General features: G+C 41.1%; 1 protein-coding gene across 3 annotated transcripts; it reads right to left on the bottom strand.

The window, feature by feature from the left end:
• Positions 1 to 3,530: 3,530 nt before the first annotated feature.
• On the bottom strand, positions 3,531 to 8,698 carry SPRY2 (sprouty RTK signaling antagonist 2). 3 transcript variants are annotated; one of them, XM_069467109.1, is made up of 2 exons: positions 8,189 to 8,698; positions 3,531 to 5,304 (listed from the first exon to the last, which is right to left on the bottom strand). In XM_069467109.1, exon 2 carries the CDS (start codon positions 5,251 to 5,253, stop codon positions 4,309 to 4,311), a length of 945 nt encoding a protein of 314 aa, XP_069323210.1. In that variant the 5' UTR covers positions 5,254 to 5,304; positions 8,189 to 8,698; the 3' UTR covers positions 3,531 to 4,308. The 3 variants fall into 3 exon arrangements, with proteins under 3 accessions (XP_069323210.1, XP_069323212.1, XP_069323213.1); XM_069467111.1 differs by lacking the exon at positions 8,189 to 8,698 and adding an exon at positions 6,316 to 7,214; XM_069467112.1 differs by lacking the exon at positions 8,189 to 8,698 and adding an exon at positions 6,423 to 7,214.
• Positions 8,699 to 20,112: the final 11,414 nt, after the last annotated feature.

Raw genomic sequence — 20,112 nt, 5'->3', positions numbered from 1 at the left:
TAAATAAAAATGCTAGACATGGAAAAAACTTTAAGTGCTATTTCTTTTTCTCATTTGCTGTATTTCTATCTCCCTTTTCTTTTTTGATTATAGATTAAATGAACATTTTAATTTTGACCAGAAGTGCAGTAGTATCAGTGGTATTCATATTTTGTCTCTTATTATTCACATGATGGTCTCTTGTGGTATACTGAGTATGGCAAGGAGACATCCAAATAAAATTCACAGTATACGATATATACAGCCTGACTGCTTTATATCCTCTGTCAATGGCCAAACCAGTGATCAAATATTCCAGATGGATAGCTTAACTCTGATGATTACTTTTAGTCCAAATCAGATAGGCCTTGTTAAAATTCTGGTCTGGTCTGGTCTTCACTCAACGGAGATCCACAGAGAAGTGAGACATTAGTCCAAATTAAAACAGAAATTAACATGATGTTTGCCTTAATGGATATTGTCAACCAAAGACTAGATACTGATACAATATTGATGTAACTGGCCAATAGCCTATCTTTACATTTTTCTTTACTAAAATAGTATAGGCCAAGAGTGGTGGCTCACGCCTATAATCCTAGCTCTCTGGGAGGCTGAGGTGGGAGGATCACTTGAGGTCAGGAGTTCAAGACCAGCCTAAGCAAGAGTGAGACCCCCCTTCTCTCTACCAAAAATAGAAAAAATTAGCCGGGCATGGTGGCACATGCCTGTAGTTGCAGCTACTCAGGAGCCTGAGGCAGGAGGATCCCTTCAGCCCAGGAGTTTGAGGTTGCAGTAAGCTATGATGACACCTCTGCACTCTACCCGGGGCGACGGAGTGAGACTCTGTCTCAAAAAGTAAAATTAAATTAAATTAAATTAAAAAATAAAATAGTATAAAATATTCTCCACAAGATGACAAATCTGTTTTTGATGTATACAATTCAGCCAATTTTCAAAGTTAAGATTTTTGCATCTACATCTTGGTCCTTTTCCACACTTAGGAAAGGAAGGCAAATGGCCAATTGTATAAAGTGCAAGTAAAACTCTAAACCCATTAAACCTTTGAAATTCTGACCTATATGCTCAAAAGTTAATAAACTACATCAAACTCATCAACTGCCTATCAAATATCTGACAGCGCTGAGCAAATTCATTTATCAGACATCATCAATCAATACCTCAATTTATATATCCTGGAGTCAAGTAGTCCTTGACACAGAAGTGTACTTGAGAAAGAAGTTATGCACAAAGTTTGGTTGAGATTACTTCCCTGGGTTTTGGCTTTCTTCTTTCAGACAATCCCCAGAGCATGCTCCAACATGGCAGAAATTTGGCAGGGCCTTAAAATCTCCTCCTCAAAACACATAAGTGAATGTTTTAAGTAACAACAATCAAGTTGTCATTCTTAAATGAATCTCAGATATAGAGCATCCACAGATCTTAAAAAGAATTTAAAAAGCAAGAAACCAGAAAAAAACATTTATTAAAATTCCCCGAAATGCTTAGCAGTCATGTTTGCTGAATCGTTATACTTTTAATCTATCACATCGAAATAATTGCCATTGGATTATAAACTCATATTGTGATACACATTTTCATGAACTTTAAATAGAGATTAAGAACTTGAGGTGGTTATTCCTTCATATTTTTTCCCAAATGAGATAACTTGCAACATTTAAAAAACTCTAACACTGAATGAGTGAGCACCAACTGTTTTCAATCTGTTTAGTCATAAACTTTTAATATTCTATGTTCTGAAAATTAATTCTATACTGGTTTATAGGTAGACTCAACATTTAAATAGGTTAGTTGAAAGCTTCTAAGGAATCATTTTCTTATTTATCTTTACACAAATTATTTTCATCAGAACTTACACCAAATCCTCTTCTAAGTTAGTTGGCTATCCCTATATAGTCAAACCAGTGACTTACGCTTTGAGTCCATTTTTTTAAAAGTTAAATCAGAAAGCCATTCCTAGGCCAGCAGTTCTCATACTGCCTTATCATCACTTGTAGAATGATTAAAAATGCAAATTCCTAGGCCACACCAGCGATTCTAACTTAGGGTTCTGAATCTACAATCTACTTTCTCAATAAACACTCAATGGCATCTGATGCAATATGTCTATAAAACACTTTGAAAACTGCTTATGTGATGAAAAGAAACATTTAACTCTCACAATTTTTATATCAAAAAAGCTCTATCAATGCATGTGGCAATTTTTGATGAATAAAGCTAGTCAAAATTTTTGTGCTTTACAAACCTTGAAAATTATGCAAGTGAGAAACCTGGCCCTATTTTCCAACATTCTAATTCCTCCTTAGACCACCAGGGTGAAATGTTAAGAGTATTAGAATCAAAACATTTAGCATCCTAAAGTTGCAACTTAAGAGTAAATAATTTCTAAATTAATTTAATCTTATGTTTCTTGGAGAGAGTTCAGAAGGAAATGAAGGTCCTTAGTGCAATGTCAAATGTGGGAGGCTGTATATATATAGTTCCTTGAAAGCCAGTTTAAAAAAAAAAAAACAAAACAAAACAGAAGACAACTTGTACTAAGACTTCTTAACTTAAGAGGAGCCTCAGAACAGGAAACGAGAGATTAAACAATAATGACAGGTAAATTATTTCCTAGACTTCCGGTAGCTCTTGGCAGCAAAACGTTGTCCTTTTGGGAAAAAAAAATCATCAGCCACAAAGTGACTAATCAAGTGACTTAAGAAAACCTAATATTTATCAAGATGGGCTCATAGCAGCTTGCTGTGTCTCTGCTCTCAAAAGACAACTCCACACACACTAACTTTTTGCCATGTTGCATTGTTTTCCCAAAGCAAAATTTAACAATTTTCTGGATAATTTGATTAAATAAGTCAGGGCCCTAAGATGGCCTTCTAGAGCTTGAATTATAAGGTCAATACAGGGTGAAATTTGATGATACCAGATACCTGAATCCAGTTCTATTTTTCATGGCTTTTCTAGTATAAGGAATTTGGTATGATGGTGAAGTTTCAGAGTCTAAAACCAACAGACTGGAAAAAACACCTCCATGGTCAGCTAAGTTAAGAGTACATTTTTGGCTAAATTGTAAGAATTGATCTGTATGTATTGCATGCCTGACACACACATGACATTCAATAAATCTTTGTTAAATTAAACCCATTCTTCTAGTTTTGAATTATCCTCATGGCATTCATTCTTAATATTGTATATAAATAAAAAGTCTAATTGTTAATATTTTAGGCAAGTCTCTTGAATAAATCAGTTTTAAGATAAAAAAAAAAACCCTGCAAAATAAAGGCAAGTCAGCAAATGTGCAAAAACAAAGGGAAGAACAGTAACAATGATATAGACAAAATAAGCTCTCATATAATAAATACAGATTACTAGAATTATCTCTGAAAATCATCAAATCCAGCTTACTATAAAGCAGCAATCATAAAGTAAAAACAATCTTATAGAGAAGTGATTAACTATTTCATTAAAATGTTAACCTTAACATAAAATGTTTCTTGCACTTGAAACAGAAGGTGAAAGAAGACAGAACAGCTCAGTTTAATTTCAAACGTTAATATATTTTCTATTTTATATTGAACATATGCATCTGTAACCCCTCCCTCATTTGCAGCAACTATCACATCCTCATAGAAGGGGCAAAATTTGTAAGATGCCTCTTAAAATAAATATTCTTTTTTTATAAAATAATAAAACTTCAAATAAATATTCTTTACACTAAACAATATGTTGAAAAAATTAGAAAATAAAGGTTGAATTTTACTGTAACTGTACAATATACATGAAGTCCAAAGGGAAATCAGAGTCTTACAATAAAGGCTTTCTGTAAGGCAAAATACAATCTAAAAACATACTGATTGATTCACATTCTTCCGAATGTACAACATATTAGTATAATATTTTGTGACTGTGCCATGTAGTATGGCACAACTTGTTTTTCACAGTTGCAAATATTATTGTATATACAAAAATATAGCACATTATCTCTGGAGAAAACAATGAAAAAAAGTCATCTGCTAATTTACAAATTTTGCAAGTACTATTCACAAACAAAAACTTTGCCTAGGAGTGTCTGTGTTGCTTTAGCTTATGCAATACGTGGGTCGCCAAGTTCTGTATCTCATTCTTTGAGCTCCATTAGCTGAGTTCTAACAAGCATATCAGTTAAAATGGCACATGGACAAAAAGCATTTCACTGCAAACAGCAAAGACTATCCCAACCCTCTATTAACAGTGCCAAGATTATAACTGTTTTAGTCGGTTGCATATGTGGGTTAAAAAATATTCTTATTACTGTAATATTCCTGATTAATGATGCTATGTTGGTTTTTCAAAGTTCCTGGGGGGGACAGTGGGAACTTTGCAGCAAACTGTGTTTGAATTTTTACAACGGCATCCAGGCCTGTTAACCCGGTCGTAACACCCCTGGCACAATTTAAGGCAACCCTTGGCTGGAAGGTAACACCATAAACAAGGCAAAAAGAGGGACATGACACCCATGGCCGACCATCGTGTACAACAGTGAGACTGGCTGCAAGAACATGGGTTGTCAGCACAGTTGTCCTCATCATCATTAGAACAGTGATAGAAGAGACCTTTCACACAGCACACACAAGTCCCATAGTCAATCACGTTCTGGGCCGAGCAAAGGCACTGCTTGTCGCAGATCCAGTCTGATGGCAGAGGCCTCGGATAGGTGCACTCCTTACATTTGCACTTGCCACAGTCCTCACACCTGTAGGCGTGCAGGCCCAAATCTTCCTTGCTCAGGGGCTTAAGCTCACCTGGCTTGAGCTCAGATTTGGGCTGCACCCGGATTATTCCGTCACCAACAGGCCCCGAGAAGGATGGTCCTAACAGTCTCTGTTCAGAGGAGCTGCTGCTGGTACTTGTCCTCGTACTGCTCCGTGACCCTGAGCTGACCGTGCTGATGGACCTGGACAGAGGGGCTCTCGCAGAGGAATGGACCTGTGAGTGCTGGAGCCTGGGAGGCTGTCGGTGCTCAGGCAGACCATGGAGTCTCTCATGTTTGTGCTGAGTGGAGGGGCGAGGAGCAGGCTTGAGCCCAGGTCTTGGGACCACAGTAGGCCCCTCTGTGTACTCATTGGTGTTTCGGATGGCTCTGATCTGATCCAGAGACAACACATGTACCTGCTGGGTGAGGGTGTCTCTGAGGTCGGGCTCTCCACGCTGCCTGCCAGTGTCACGGGGCGCCTGCAGCAAGGGCTGCGACCCGTTGCCACTCTGAGCTCTGGCCTCCATCAGGTCTTGAAAGTGTGGTCACTCCAGTAGGCTTAGAACACATCTGAACTCCTGTGGAAATCAAGAGGAAAGAGAACTGTTGACATTCTTAAGATATTTCCCACTCTCCACCCACCTGGGTTGACTCTTAACTTCCCACTTCCCCCAGAGAAACAGGATTTGAAATGCAGTGGCAGTGGGAAAGTATTAGAATAGCCATATGATCAGTGATGTACTAAAAAGTAAAAATTATGGCTGGGTACTGTCAGTTCTGTAATCTCATGATGCACAGCAACACAAAGCTGATCTTTGTTTGAATCACTTAAGTAACAATTCCTTATTCAAATAAATACAATTTGGAAGGCTCAGGTTCAATGTAAAAATTGCAAGAAAATAATGTTGGAATATAACATTGCTACCAACATTCAAAATTTGCAGTAGGTTTAAATGTGTCATGGTCCTTTTTGCCGTAGGCATCAATAAATGCAATCTAGAAAATTCTTTCTTGGCTCTTACTTTTTGCTTCTACATCAAACACTTGAACTATGATTTATCTAGTATTCTGTAACTTTTTCAAATCCATAGGATAAATATGACATGCAAAAGCAAATTATCCCCCAAGAACACTTATCATGCCATTTTTAAAATTAACCATATAGTAGCACAAAATCATAGAATTAAAAACAAATCAATTCAAATACTTTCAGGTGTGAGAAACACATTAAAACAAACTTACACAACAAGCAACAAAAGACAGGAACTTATTTTCAACACCTGAGGATCAACCTGATCCCCCCTAGAACACCTTAGATTCTGTAGCTAAAAGGCTGCTCTCTCTATTTTAGAAATAAAGTATGTTAAAACCTTAACTTCTTTTCTAGTTTCAGAAAATAAATTGACAACATAAACCAACTGGTAATAACAGGAACAGTGTTTTAAAAATTCAAGCGTCACATTTCAAACCTACCATTCTGTCAAAAGACTCCTTAAACTGCAGAACTGCAGTCCCTCTTAAATTGCAAAACTATCATCTCCTTTCCCAAGCCTACATGAAAATAAAAAGTAATACAGGCAAAAGTAGACCTTTATCCAATCTCTGCGTTTTAGAAAAGAGGGCCAGAGCGAACAAGGCAGGTGACAAACGCCTCCCAATTCCGAACAAGGCTGAGCTGGAAACCGGATCTGCTCACCTCCAACAGAATGGCAGACAACTCTGCTCTTAGCTTTCACTCGGTTGATCGCCTCTATCGGCGCCCCAACACCGTCCCCAGCAGGTGGGACACAGCCGGAACCCCGGGGGACTTTTCTTCAGGAGGACTGACGCTGTCCAGGGGCCAAGCTGGCCCCCCTGCTTACGACCAGACGCACAAGACAGGCGGGGGCCGCGGGCGCCTCCGAAAGGGACGTGTCATGAAACGCAGGAGCACACTTCCCCTGCCTCCCTCTCCCCCAACTCATGAGAACTGCCTTCCAGCCCCAAGGAGCCACTCCACTCCCAGGCAGAGGTCACGCAGCCCACCGCACGGCGTTCCTGCAGAGGCCCTCGGACACCGGGCACACGTTTCCTACCCCGACGCCGCAAGAAAGCCAGCCCAGCCTTAGACACGCAGCCGGGACACGCAGGTCTAACCCACGCGCACACAGCGACTCCACGATGCACTGACGAGGCGGGCACTGCCTGTAATCTGCACACGCCTATCTCCTTTTGGGTCGAGAGAAAAAAGATATCATATTTCTTAAAGTGAAAGAAAAATTGCATTTTAAAGAAAAGACATTTTCCAGGGTCCCAGTGCACACGCCGGGCGTGCAGGATCCAGATCCCTGGACTGGAAACTTTCGGCGCAGATTTGCTTGCAGTGGAAAGTAATATCTTTGGGAGAAAAAAAAAAAGTATTTTTCTAAAGTGATTTCTTCTGATCTCTGGCCTCCTCCTTCGCACCCCCCCGGCCCCCCCGCCCCTCTGCGCTCTCCCAGCTTCCCCCTCCCCTTTGAAAGTGCTTTGAAACCCCATTAAGAACAGTGTGTGATCAGACTAAGGATTAGGGGGAAAGGACTTCAGCACTAGGGTGGGGCAAACCGACACAGAAACCGCTTTGTAAAAACCGCACAAGACTCTAAAAAAAAAAAAAAAACAGCAGCAACAACAAAAAAGATAATTAAAAAACTAGCGTCTTTTGCCATCTATTTGCAGGTAATGGAAAATGATCGTGACCACTTGATGACTTTCTTCCTGCGCTGGGTCAGCCTAAGCTTCCAAAAATAAAAAAAGTGTGACCTAGGCTGACCACGCAGAACGGAAAAGAGAAAGCTGCACTTCCGAACCACAGAGACCCGGCTCCAGGCAGGGCGACGCTCCCACCCGCACCGGGCTAGACTCTGCTCACCGGGCAGAGGCGGGGGTCCTCTCTCCACCCGGCACCCTGCCGCTTTTTACACCCTTGGGGTCTCCTGCCCCCCGTGAGGCCGGCAAGCCGTACACCCCAGCCCCACCGGCGACCCCACCTCGGGAGAGCCTCGTCCGGGACTTTGCCTTCCACCGAAAGGAGGAACAGGTTAGAAATGCGGGCGCCTGCAACGGCGACCTGGAAAACACAAAGTGTTTTTCCTTCTCCTCCCGCTCTCAGCGCGCATTTCGCGGCCAATGCAGGGCCGGGAGCCGATTCGAGGCGAGTTGTCCTCCGCCCCTACCCGCTAGGACGCGGGCGCACGGGGTCGCCAGCCGGGGACATTGCAAAGGGCGCACACAGGAGCCCCTTCCAAGGAAGGCCGAGCCCGAGCCCCGGGCGAGTCAGATCCGCGGGCAGCTCCTCGGATCTTCCTGGGGAACCTGCAGGGTTAGAGAAAGGGAGGCTCGGGGAGAGACGGACCCCCACTCCCGGTACGGTCGCACCTACTCCATGTTGCCCACAACGCGCCGGCCACGGCGCCAGGAAGGGAAGAGCCAAACGCGCCTCACCGTGATCGCGGCTTTGCAGCAACCCCTCTCCCTTGGATTCTCTTCTGCGATGTGCAAATAAATCCAGCCCCGATGCAAACTTTTTTCTCCTTCTTTCCAAAGTCTGTCTCTGTCCAACTTCCGAGCAATCGGCGGGAGGAAAAAAACGAGAGGAAAATTCGGAGCCAAATCCTCCGCCGATGAACACTCCGGAGTTCAGGGCTGGAGGCGACCCCCCTTCTAAGAGCACACGCGGAGTATTTCCTCTTTTTTTCTCAATGAACGAGAGGCCGGAGCACCAACTGCAAGTCCTTTTTCCTGGCAGATGAGCGAATGAGAAAAGAAAACGGCCTTACAGAGAATCTAAAGCCAAATCGCCAAGTGGTGCGGCCGCGGCCGCGTCGCAGCGGAGGCGGCGCGGGGGCGCGGGCCGGGCCGGGCCGGGCGGGCGCGGGGGCCTGGGCGCTGCGCGCTCCGCCGGCCCCTCTCCTCCGCTAGCGCTGCGGCGCGCAGCTCTCGGCGGTGCAGACTGGGCGTTGTGGAGGCGCGGCAGCCAGGCCGAGGCGGGGGCGGTGGGTGCGGAGGAGGAGGAGGAGGAAGAGGAGGAGGAGGAGGGTCTGGGGCCCGGCCGGGGGGGGCTCGCCGTTGGCCTGCGCCCTCGCCTTTCCGGAGGAGGCAGGGAGCTCTGCGGCGGCCGCGGCAGCAGTAAATGGCGTCATGTGGATCCGAGGCGGAACAGAGCAGTTGTTGTCCCAGAGGATATATCGCATCCGGTCCCAGCTCATTGGCTCCGCGGGGCTACATTCACTCACACTCCAGCGCCCGCCAGCGCTCCGAGCCGCAGGAGGCATTCAAAAGGGCAACCACGCCGCCCCGCGCGTCCCCAGGCCAGTCCTGCTGCCCGGGCGCCGTCACGCGGGGCGCCCGCGGGGCCGGTCTGGGCACGGCGGGGTCAGTTTATCTAGTTTCAAGGGGACACTGACCTTAAGGTTTCCCCAGAGGCAATGAGGACGAGCCACAGGCTCAGGCTGATTGAGGGAACTTTTTCTTCGCCACCAGGAAAGGGGGATGAACGTTTAAGACTAATCCGGACCATGCAGTGTTAGCATTAAAAACAAGTTGCAGGTTTTAAGACTTTATCTGGAATCCATTTCAAGTCTACCGCTCCCCTTTTCTGTTCCCCTTCGCCGAGGGGGCGACGGGGGTTGAAGAAGGGGGAGGGGAAGAGGAGCGGGAAGTGAGGTGGGAGGGCTATTGGTTTATTCTTTGTCTACTGGATTAACCCGATTATACACCAGGCACCAGCACAAACCGCCTCCCCCACCTCCGAGCCTTGTACGGGAGGAACGGAATGCAGATTCGAGTTTCAAGTACCTTCTGCTCTTGCTGGGATTTGCTTTTGATTGTGTCGACTTGTAGTTTTTAGGTTTATTGGAGTTTTACTTTTTAAGGGGGGGTTATCTATGGATGGAGGCTTTTTGAAGATCTTCCGTACTGTGTTGCTTGACGCAATAGCTGAAGGAAATTCTACAGTCTAAGCCTTTTAAGTTAATTCAGTAATACACACATGCATGATTACTCAGGGCGACGGCACGGACTTCTTAACTGGGGGGCGGGGGGGAGGGAAGTTTACCGGTTCACTGCATATTTCCTACTTCGCTTAACCAGAGGAGTCATCCTTCATTTCCACTCTCCTTGCCAACCTAGAACATTTCTCAAGGTCCTATTGTCCACGTTGAAAGTACACTGTATTGTCTCACTTAAAAACATAAATATAAAGCTAGTAAATACATATGCACTGCTCTAACTGCCGTTCTTTTACTAAAAACGTGCCTGCACGTGGCAGCACCAGTGGGAAATTAAAATGCGCGCAAAACACGGATAATATTGCATTCTACCTAATGACTTACAGAATGCTTTTGCTTTACAGGGAAGTACCTGTTTGTAGGGTCAAAACTCCTGAATGGCACCTGCGATCTTGCCCCATGCCAGATAAGAATTCTTGAAGCAGTGCTAGGAAAGCGTGGTGCTTGGTTCCTCCAGCTTTAGCCCAATTCACTCACAGCTACCCTGGCACTTGCTGCCTTCTCCTGAGTTCTTGCTCTAGAATGTCCCCGGCGCGTTCCCCGCCTCGCTGCGCTCTCGCCCTGCCTTCTCCATGTTTCTCTAGGGCTCTCTCCTCCTTCGCCAGGGTTTTGGAACTAGACATGGCAAGGGAAGTGGCATGTGTTATTTCCGGGCGCTGGCCTACGTTTCCCCACCCCTCGGGTGAAGGTGGACGAGGCTACGTGTGCCTGCTCGGCGGCACCCGGGGGCTGCGGGCGCGGGACAGCAGGGCCTCTCCGGCTACAGCCGCTCGTGCGACGTCCAAGTCCATTGAGGCTCCAGTGAAGGCAGGCGCCGCTGCACTTAACGGCCCGTCCTGCCACCAGGGGGCGCCCGCCCGGCGCTGGGCTGGGGCTCTTTCTTCCCCAGCACTCGACGCGGGCTAAAGGAGTTGCCTTCCAGAGCACGCATTAGGCCGGTTGGTTTAAATTGAATAAAAAGATATTTATAACATAAACTATGGCTTTCCCTACCATCTCCTCGGACACCTTTCGTTTTGAACGCGAGATGAGGTACTTCGGTTCGGAACCCCAACTTTTACAAAGGGGAAAGAGCTGGGGTCAAAGCCAGGTTTGTTGTGCAAGGCGAGTGGAGAATGTGCTGCCCTTGCGGGGACAGCAAGTCTCTCGAGCAGAGCAGGTGAAAGAAACGCCTTCTCTTCATCTCCTCTGACCCCTATACCCGACTGCAGCTTTTTAGCACGTGCCCATGCTATTCTCCCAGCGCTGCAGGAGCTTTGCAAAGACATGTCCTTAGGGATCAAAGCACGAAATGGAATTTAGATCAGGAACTTCCAGCTGGTTAGGGCACCTTATTTTTTATCGAGTTAATAGGAAAGAATCTAGGAATTTAGATCCATCTTCCATGAAATAGAAGGAATTCCATGACTTCCAGGGCTCCCGTTTCTCCCCCCACAACCTCCAGTTTGCTGGCTGGGAAAACATTTAACCTGTAACTTAAATATGAAATAAACACAAGAATCTGTTGGATTCTATAATAATTTACTCCTTAGTCTTTAATTACTGCAACTATTATTATTTTCTAGGCAGTGAAGTGTATAAAGCTACCATTTTGTGCCTCCAAAGTTTACTTAGCGAGTGATAATCCAAAAGAGGAATTATGTTTATGTGTTACGTATGGTGCATGCACAATGAGATGTCTGGTGCAGCTATTGTAATGTGTTTACAAATTGATTCTCATGTTACATTCCAAAATTATAACTGGAATTAATTTTAGAATGTTAAGCAAAACTTCACAATGAAGCCCATGCCCATTTTCAAATGTTTTATGGGAAGTTCTAGAGAGGCAACCCTGATGCATGAACAGGTGTTACCATTTGCCTAATGTTGGAAAATACCAAATCCATGGAAATTTTTGATGCACCAATACTCATCTCCAAGGTCTTGGGATTCATCAAGTGACATACCTTCCTAGTCCTTGACATGAAATAGGACTCTCTGTCATAAACTTGGGATCTCTCATCTCTGGCTTCTTTTTTTTATTTTGAATTCGTTTATTTGTATTTACTTTATTTTATAAGTATAATCTCAATTTCTTAAAAGATGAGGCAGTATATGAAATATTTGAATTTTGCCTTATCCAATCTTTGGTGGAAGATATAGTATAGAGAAAGTGTAGAAAAAATTGCAGTTGCTCGCTGGTTGTAAGCTTTGGATTTATGTCGTGGTAATGGGAGAATGTAGCATTTAACAACTGTAGTTTCAGTTTCTTTCTGAGATTGAATAAAACCACTTGGCTTTACTGGGTTCAGTCTGACTTTCGATAACCAGAGACAAATCTTGCAATGATATGATACATTCTTGAGACAAAGAATAAATTGCTATTTGGTTATTTTGTTCTATTACCAAGGCAATCTATTTATATATTAACATTTAAAGACAGCACAAGACATGGCAGTGTGTGCTGCTTCCAGGAGTAACAGTTGGGGGCTTTCAACCATTATTTCTCCTTAGAGCCCAATTGCAATAGTAAAATTAACTTATGCATGGATTCTTCAGGGACCTCTCTGAGGCAGAGGGCCTTTGCAATGGCTGATCTTTTGATTTGGCAGCCATGACTCTTGTCATTTCTCTTTTGAATTGCTTTGATTTTCCGAAATTGTTGATATTGCCTCCAGGAGGGAATTGGGAGTGGCTGTAACAAAAGATGCAAAGGAATTCAAAATAGACCACTTGAGTTCTTATCTAGATTTCTTGGAGGACTGGGGACAGTTTATCTCTGGATCTAACCTGCTTTGGAGTTGTTCTTTATCCCTAACTAAACTTGGGGGAAAGCTCTGAGGTTATCTCTGGGTAAGAGGAGTGGTCTTGAAGAGTCGACCTTGAGCTGGAGGCTCCTGTGGGTCTGGTCCTTTTCAGAGATCTTATTATACTCTGGAATCCACCTGGTGGTTTTTACTGATTAATAAATACTCCTGCTAGATTCATGCACATTTTTACTACAATTTATGCAAAGTCAGATATGGACCGAAGTTCTGTTAACAAAGTGATAACAGAATTTCTCAACGTGATTTTTCTTATTATTTTTCCCATATATTTGTCCCTTGACCTAAAGATCAAACTTCTTCCTTTGTAGGACTGATGAGTGCAGAGAAATCTAATCAGTGAGGAAGCTGCAGTCTTGCATTGCCTTTCCCTGAATAGCCCTAGGTTTATTTGTTTTTCTAACATTTGATCCCCTTTGTTCTGGAATTTTTTTAACCCAGATGCTAACGCTTCCACATAAGTGAAAGTCATGAACTTACTATTTGGATGTTACTGGCCAAGTTTAGGGTAGCAGTAGGAAGATGTTAGCCTCTGAATAAATAGGAGGTTTTGGTTTTATGCCTCCCATTATGTGGACACTTGATCAAAAGGGCATAGGAAGTTCAACCTGTTCTCTAAGGAAGATGTAGTCAAACAGATTCCACTGAAGCCATTCTTATGGTCCAGATGCCACACAATATCGAGGCTGCTAGCCAGCTCTAAATTAATCTCCAGTAACAGAGCAAGTCTAAAAATGTTCAAGTTGGTAAACGGACTATGATTGCATGCAGATTTAGTTTGTTTGTTCCTTTGGACAGGAAGTGTTTTGAAGTTACATAGAATCATTTGAGAACAGTGTGGGTTATGTAAAACAGCTTTTTTATGCATACTCTGTGTTGGATATAACGCTAAAGGATAGAGTACTCTAAGGATCTGGGGAGCCTATGTTAGGGCTGCCTTGGTCTTCTTTGGGACCTGGAATGGAAACAACAAAAGATTCTTCACCAACTCATTCTTAAAAAAAGAAAACACTTACTCTGATCTCTGTAAACATTAGATACTCAAATAAATGCTTTTCACTGAATTCATGAAATCAAGAAGTGTAACTACAATAAGTGAGTATTTTTCCAGTCTTAATTTTGTAAAAACAAACTCACGGTTTGTTGAATTTTTTAATGACAGAATTTGAGTGATTCGGCTGCCCTGGAAATTAACATTGTGTTTTGCATAATTATTAGGTAGTGACTGAAACAAGTTTGTTAAGTCAATAATTTTTAATAAGTGAATCAGCAAATATTTATTAAATTAAAAAAATAAAACTTTATGGAAATTTTATGTAATTGGAAAGAACACTGTAGGGAAAAGCTAGCATTAAACTATATAATAAAGAAATTAGCAAACAAGCTGATGATGGGTGGGTAGAGAATACAGATAAAAGTACACTCAGGAATTTTTTACTTTGAAAAGTGCATTTGGCAAAAATTGACACATTATTAATGAAAATTAAGTATGAAATTGTAATTTAAAATAAGTTAGCACTTAGCTTTCAAGACCACATTTTAAAAATAGCTTCAAGGAAGCCACCAAATAATGGACGTTTGCCGTTCATGTCCCTTGTGAAAATCCCCTAGAAATTTTGAGAAATATTCTTCTCACGCTCATTTGACACCACAGACACATACTTGCATTGTATCCTAAAAGTTGAAATAATGTGCTAGCAAAATGAGAAATTAGATTTTCAAAATCATTGCTATTTTCCTTTTTAAAACTGTAATTCCTAATTGGAAATGACGCTCAAGGTTGAACTTTTAAATATCATAATAGGTTCCAAAGGCTTTGGGTGTTCAAGAGAACTGGATTTGGATTCAGTCTAGAGCACTTTGGGCAAATCTGATTCCCACCCCCTGTTGCTTACATTCACTCCTAGGTTCACATTACTCTTAGAATAAAGATCCAAGTCCTTTACACAATTTCAAGGTCCTAGGGTGTCTGACCACTTTCCACTCCCCTCCCACCATATTCCCTGCTTTCTACCCTGAAGCTATGAAGACTACTTTTCAGTTGCTCAAATGTACCTCACTCCTGCAACAGGGCTTTAGCACATGCTATTCTCTGATGCACTTTTCTAGACGATCCCTTTTGCCTTATTAACTCCTACTTATCCATCAAATCCCTGCTGTCATACTCTCAGGAAGGCTTTTTTGGACTTCTCTGACTGGGTCAAATCCCCCATTTTCTTCTCATGGCCTTCTCCAATGCAACTATTTGTGTAACTGAGTGATAATTTCATTAATAACTATGTCCTTCACTGAATTTTAAGCTCCATGAGGGCTGGAATCCAAGTCTGGTTTTGTCTACCATTTTATCTCCAGCACTGAAGGGCCTACTACACATATAAGGAGCTCAAACATTACCTTTAAATAGGTTGAGTAAATACATGACTGAAATAATTAATGTTAGTTATCATCTGTAAAAGAGGGGGCCTAGGGTTGCTATGAAGATTGAGTGACAAAGTATCTACAAAGCCTGGCATATGGGAAGTTCTCAATAAGTAGCAGTAGTAATTTCAGTTAAATTAGGTTTGGTAGTTTATTGGGTAAAATTAGCTGTTTTTGCCTCCATACTTTCCAAAAGTTTTAAACTTAATTAGTAAACACAAATTAATTTAGGTATCTGTTTATACTTATATGGGAATAAAAATTTAGAGATTGAGAACAAATTTTAACTGTGTTTAGCTACATTCAGCTAGCAATAGACAATATGTCTATAGAAACCTTAACCTTACATTGATTTTTGTTTTCATGTATAACTTTTTCAAAATAGGTTTAGTGAAGAAGGGACCTATGTATAGGATGTGGTTGTTTCTAACTAGAATGTCTACTTATGGAATTATTTGTTCAAAAATCTTGAGGCTTGAGAATGTGAGTTTCCCTTTATTTGAAAGTGGCCTGAACATCAGAGCTATTATCCAACCCTGAATTTAAGTGTATATTTTTGGTATGGAGCCCTGTGTCTGAAATGATGTTGAAGCTCCATCCCCTGTTAGAAAAAAGATGTACATTCACTTACATTAAATTATGTAGTGGCATAGGTATTTGTTGTACACTAGAATGCTGTGATATTTCATCATTCTAACTTCTTTGGCTTATGATGATCCTATAAAGGTAAATTTGTACATCACTTAGAATGACAGTAATACTCAAACTCGGTTCTTGGGTTTAGAATATCATACTACACAAATCATATTGCCTGGTATTCTGGGGAAAACACATACCAAGTAATTCTTCTTATTTCAGATCAACGTGGTATGGCCTTCTGGGGGCAGGATGCCTGTCTTCATGGCCACAGCCTGGGAGCTGTGAGCCCCATCACTTTGCTCAGTGGGTTTGAGATGAGAAATATCTAGTTTTTGACTACAGGAAGCCGGAGATCTCAATGGGGTGATGAGGCAAATTACTTATGCAAATAGTAGGGACTCTAATTAGTCAGTTTTCACCTGTATGCTATTGATACTTGACGAATTTTTTGGCCACGCAGAGTTAAGGAAGCTCATAAAGGAGGCAGCCCCTGAACAGGGCAGTGGACAAGTTCTTTGATTGCTTTGGGCTCTAGCTTACAGATCTGTCATTCTCTCATTTTGGCAGTACAAATTTTAAGTGGTTTATTAGGAAGCTAAAATTCTCTGCATACCAAGGGTGTGGGTGAAAAAGACTTTTATGTTTGTAGTACTGTAACCTTATAATGGAACTCAGATAAGACAGTTCTAGACAGAACCTGAAATACTTTGAGTTTCAAGAAAGAATCCTAGGCTGGGCACTGTTGGGCTCATGGCTGTAATCCCAGTACTTTGGGAGGCCAAGGCAGGAGGATTGTTTGAGGTCAAAAATTTGAGACCAGCCTGGGCAACTCAATGAGACCTTCGTCTCTACAGAAAAAAAAAAAAAAAAAATTTAGCCCAGTATGGTGGTGTGTGTCTGCAGTCCTAACTACTTTGGAGGCTGAGACAGGAGGATTACTTGAGCCCAGAAGTTTGAGGTTACAGTGAGCTATGATTATACCACTGCACTCCTGCCTGGGTGATGGAGCCAAGACCATGTCTCTAAAAAAAGAAAAGAAAGAATCCTATAAATATATTCAAGACATCATAATGGCATTTCAACCTCAGGCAGGGCCAGGGTTTGGAAGTATAGACAAACAATTATTTTCACGTTTTTAACATCCATTTCCCAAGAACCTCATATAGTCGATAGAATAAGTTGTTTTTATTCTCTACCTTCTCAACTACTTTCAAGTTATTAGTCGATCACGATACTTCTAAAACCTAAGATAATGCCAAATATCCTCTGTCAGCCTATGCTATCTGAGAAGCAAAGGGCCTCTTCCATGTGGTAGTTATTAGCATCATGGTTCAGCAGTGTTATAAATTGAATCAACTGGGATCTGGAGGGATTTAGCATGCTTTCAGTAATACAGTGGGGATTTTACCAAAAATCTCTAGTATACTTTTATGACCATTTTCCATCAATTTATATTAAGTACTTTTTGCTCCAGAATCATCCGGAAATACCTGATCTTGTTCTACTTTTTTTCTATATCACTGCCGCCAAATGACAAATGGATTTATTTATTTTTCCTGAATTAAAAGCTCACTATAAGGAAAAAAAAATCAAACAATTCATAAAATTATAAAAACAAAAATCCCACTCATAGATAATACTTGGTGAATATTTATTTTAAAAATTCTATATTGCTAGTTATTAGATTCCAGAGAGTTGAAGGTTTGAGGACAGGTTGTTTGCTGGAGTAAGTAGTACAGTGATATGCATGTTTATTTATGTATATTTGCACATTTGTCTTTTCTTAAGGTACGTTCATGAAAATAGAATGAGTAAAATTTATTCATATTAAAATTTCTGATAATATTGTCAATATGCCTCCCAAAGATTATTCCAGTTTACCTTTCTAAGCCTAGTTTTTGAGAGTGACTGTTTCCCCAAAACCCTGACCAATAGTGAGCTTTGTCAAAATTTCCAATCAGTAATTATCTGGTAGATGAAGTAGGATATCTCCTTGTTTCATTTTTTCTTTGTTTACTTCTGAAGTTGAGCGTATCTTCTTATATTTATTGGACATTTGCATTTTTTCTGTGAATTCAATTTCATATCCTTTTTCCATGTTTTAGTTGAAGTGCTTGTCTTTTGTTTGTTTTTTTGGTCTATCCTATTTTAAAATGCAAATATTCTCCCATTTTCCATTTATCATTTAAACTTACTTTTATTTATTTGTTTTTTGTTTTGTGTTTTGCCATGCGAGGCATTTTCAATTTGTATGTACACTCATAACCATCTATTTTTTCACTTACGGTTTCTGTCTGTATTCAGTTGCTTAAAACAGCCTCTGGGCATCCAAAGTATAAAAATATTGGTCCTTCTAGGACTTTCATAGTTTAACATTTAACATGAAAGCTCCAAATCATTAGGAATACAACTGGTATAAATGATAAAGCCATGTTGCTTAGTGGCATACTCACAAGGCCAAGTTTGGTGGATGGGTAAGTTTGGATGAGGAAAGATAATAACAAAAGACAATCCTGTGTGAAATTTGGTTCAAAGCATGATAATTCTGGCCCCAAATTAATTTTGATTTGCCAAAGCTAACAAATAAAAATACAGGACACTCAGTTAAATTTGCATTTCAGATAAACAACAAATAGTTTCTTAGTTTAAGTATGTCCCCTACTGTATTTTACCTGGTAAAACAAACTAAGCAAAATAAATACAGAAGTCTGATTTGTAATAACTCTTCAAGAAGTGAAAGTCATTATAATATTATAATTTGAAACCATAATAGGGATTCATACCTTCACCAAGAAGAAGAATGGAAAGTAGACATCAAATGAAGTGTGTATAGAGGAAGGGTGCTGGAACATGCCCACACCCGCTCGCAAAAGGTGATTATGCCCATCTCTTCCCATCTTCACATTTAGTGATGTCAGGTTTGAAAAGTAGCCATAGTGAGTGTATTTACAACACAGACATCCCCAAATGCTGAAATCAATTTTTTTTTTTTTTTTTTTTAATCCCAGGAAGCTAGTTACTAACAGTAGAGACAGCTGACAGGGAAGTCTGAGAAGTCACCAAACATTATTACCTTTACTTATTTTGTGGTTGGCCTGAGCTTAGGCCTGGCCAATCATGGCATCTGTCATTCATGGAACAGTGAGCTGAACTTCAGGTCCCATGGCGGACCTCACTTGGCTTTGAATATCACCAGGATGTGATTAAGCTCTCAACCAATCTTAATTTTAAGACTGCGGCAAGTCATTTAACCTGCTCTCCAAAATCTCAGGTTTTGTAAGGATGTGCCGGGGGCACAGGAAGCCACGGGGTAAACACAGTCCATCTAACTTTATTTCAATTTATGTACATGCTTAAAACACAGACCAAAATAAATAAGTAATAATAACAGAAGCCCACTTAGGCCTACTTTAGGTTAGTTTTGGAACTCTTTAGTTACGTGTTCACTGACCTTCACCTTTGTTGAGTACTTGGGTGGAAATGAATGAAAAGTATTAATACTATAGTATTTCCACACCTCAGTTTCCTCATTGAACAGAATAGGATGGTTGTCAATATAAAATGAAATACTAGATGTTAACCATGTAGTATTTATAGTTAGTGCCTCTATTTTTAGGAATGTTTGTTGGGTCAGTTTATGACCTAGGAACTCAAAGATCAGTAAGCACCCAACTCAGGGTCTGAACTTTGACCTCAGGGGTCAGTAGCCCTAGGTGCTCTTAAGAACACAAATCCTAGTAGACTAAACATAGTTAGGGCTACAGAGTCCCACTGCCTGAAAATTTATTTTTGCTGATTTCTACAAAAATCAGCATTTGCTATTCAATTTTACCTCTATTGACTTGTTTAAGAAACATAGTAAACATTTTCTAAAAATGATTGAAACATTTTTCATTGATGGAATTACATTGTCATTGCAAAAGGCAGCTCATATCATTCTGCTAATTCACAATAGATTAAAAATGTGCAACACTGTTATTTTGGATTTTTTTCCCTATTAATCCATATACAAAATCATGCATTTTTTTTAAAAAAAACTTCAACATGACACTTTTAACTTCTTAATTAAAAAAGCCTAGACTGCAATTTTACTATTTTTGCAAGAAAAATAAAACCCCAAAATACTTACCTATCCAGTTAAATTCAACCAGAAATTTACAATTTCACAAATTCTCTTCTTTGGAAGCAGCAGATAGGTAAAATAATTATATATTGTGTTCATACTGCATACACATAAAATTGACTAGAGACCCCAAAAGTAAGCTCTTGGGAACCCAGACTTTGTTCCAAAGAGGGAAAACAAACCCTCTTTGTCTGAATATGTGAAAGGTACCAAACGAGAGTGAAAACCAGTTCCTTTTGTAGGAGAACCAGCAGTGGAAGAAAAGATCACTTCCTTTGTAGACACTTTATGGGTTTCAGATTCTGTAAACTCTGGCATGTAACTTGACCCCAAAGTTAATGAAATCCTGTTAGACTTTCCCTGCCCTCCTTCCTG

This window comes from Eulemur rufifrons, chromosome 4 (genome assembly GCF_041146395.1).
Source record: "Eulemur rufifrons isolate Redbay chromosome 4, OSU_ERuf_1, whole genome shotgun sequence".
Classification (NCBI taxonomy): domain Eukaryota; kingdom Metazoa; phylum Chordata; class Mammalia; order Primates; family Lemuridae; genus Eulemur; species Eulemur rufifrons.
This window is presented reverse-complemented; position numbering and strand designations above follow the sequence as displayed.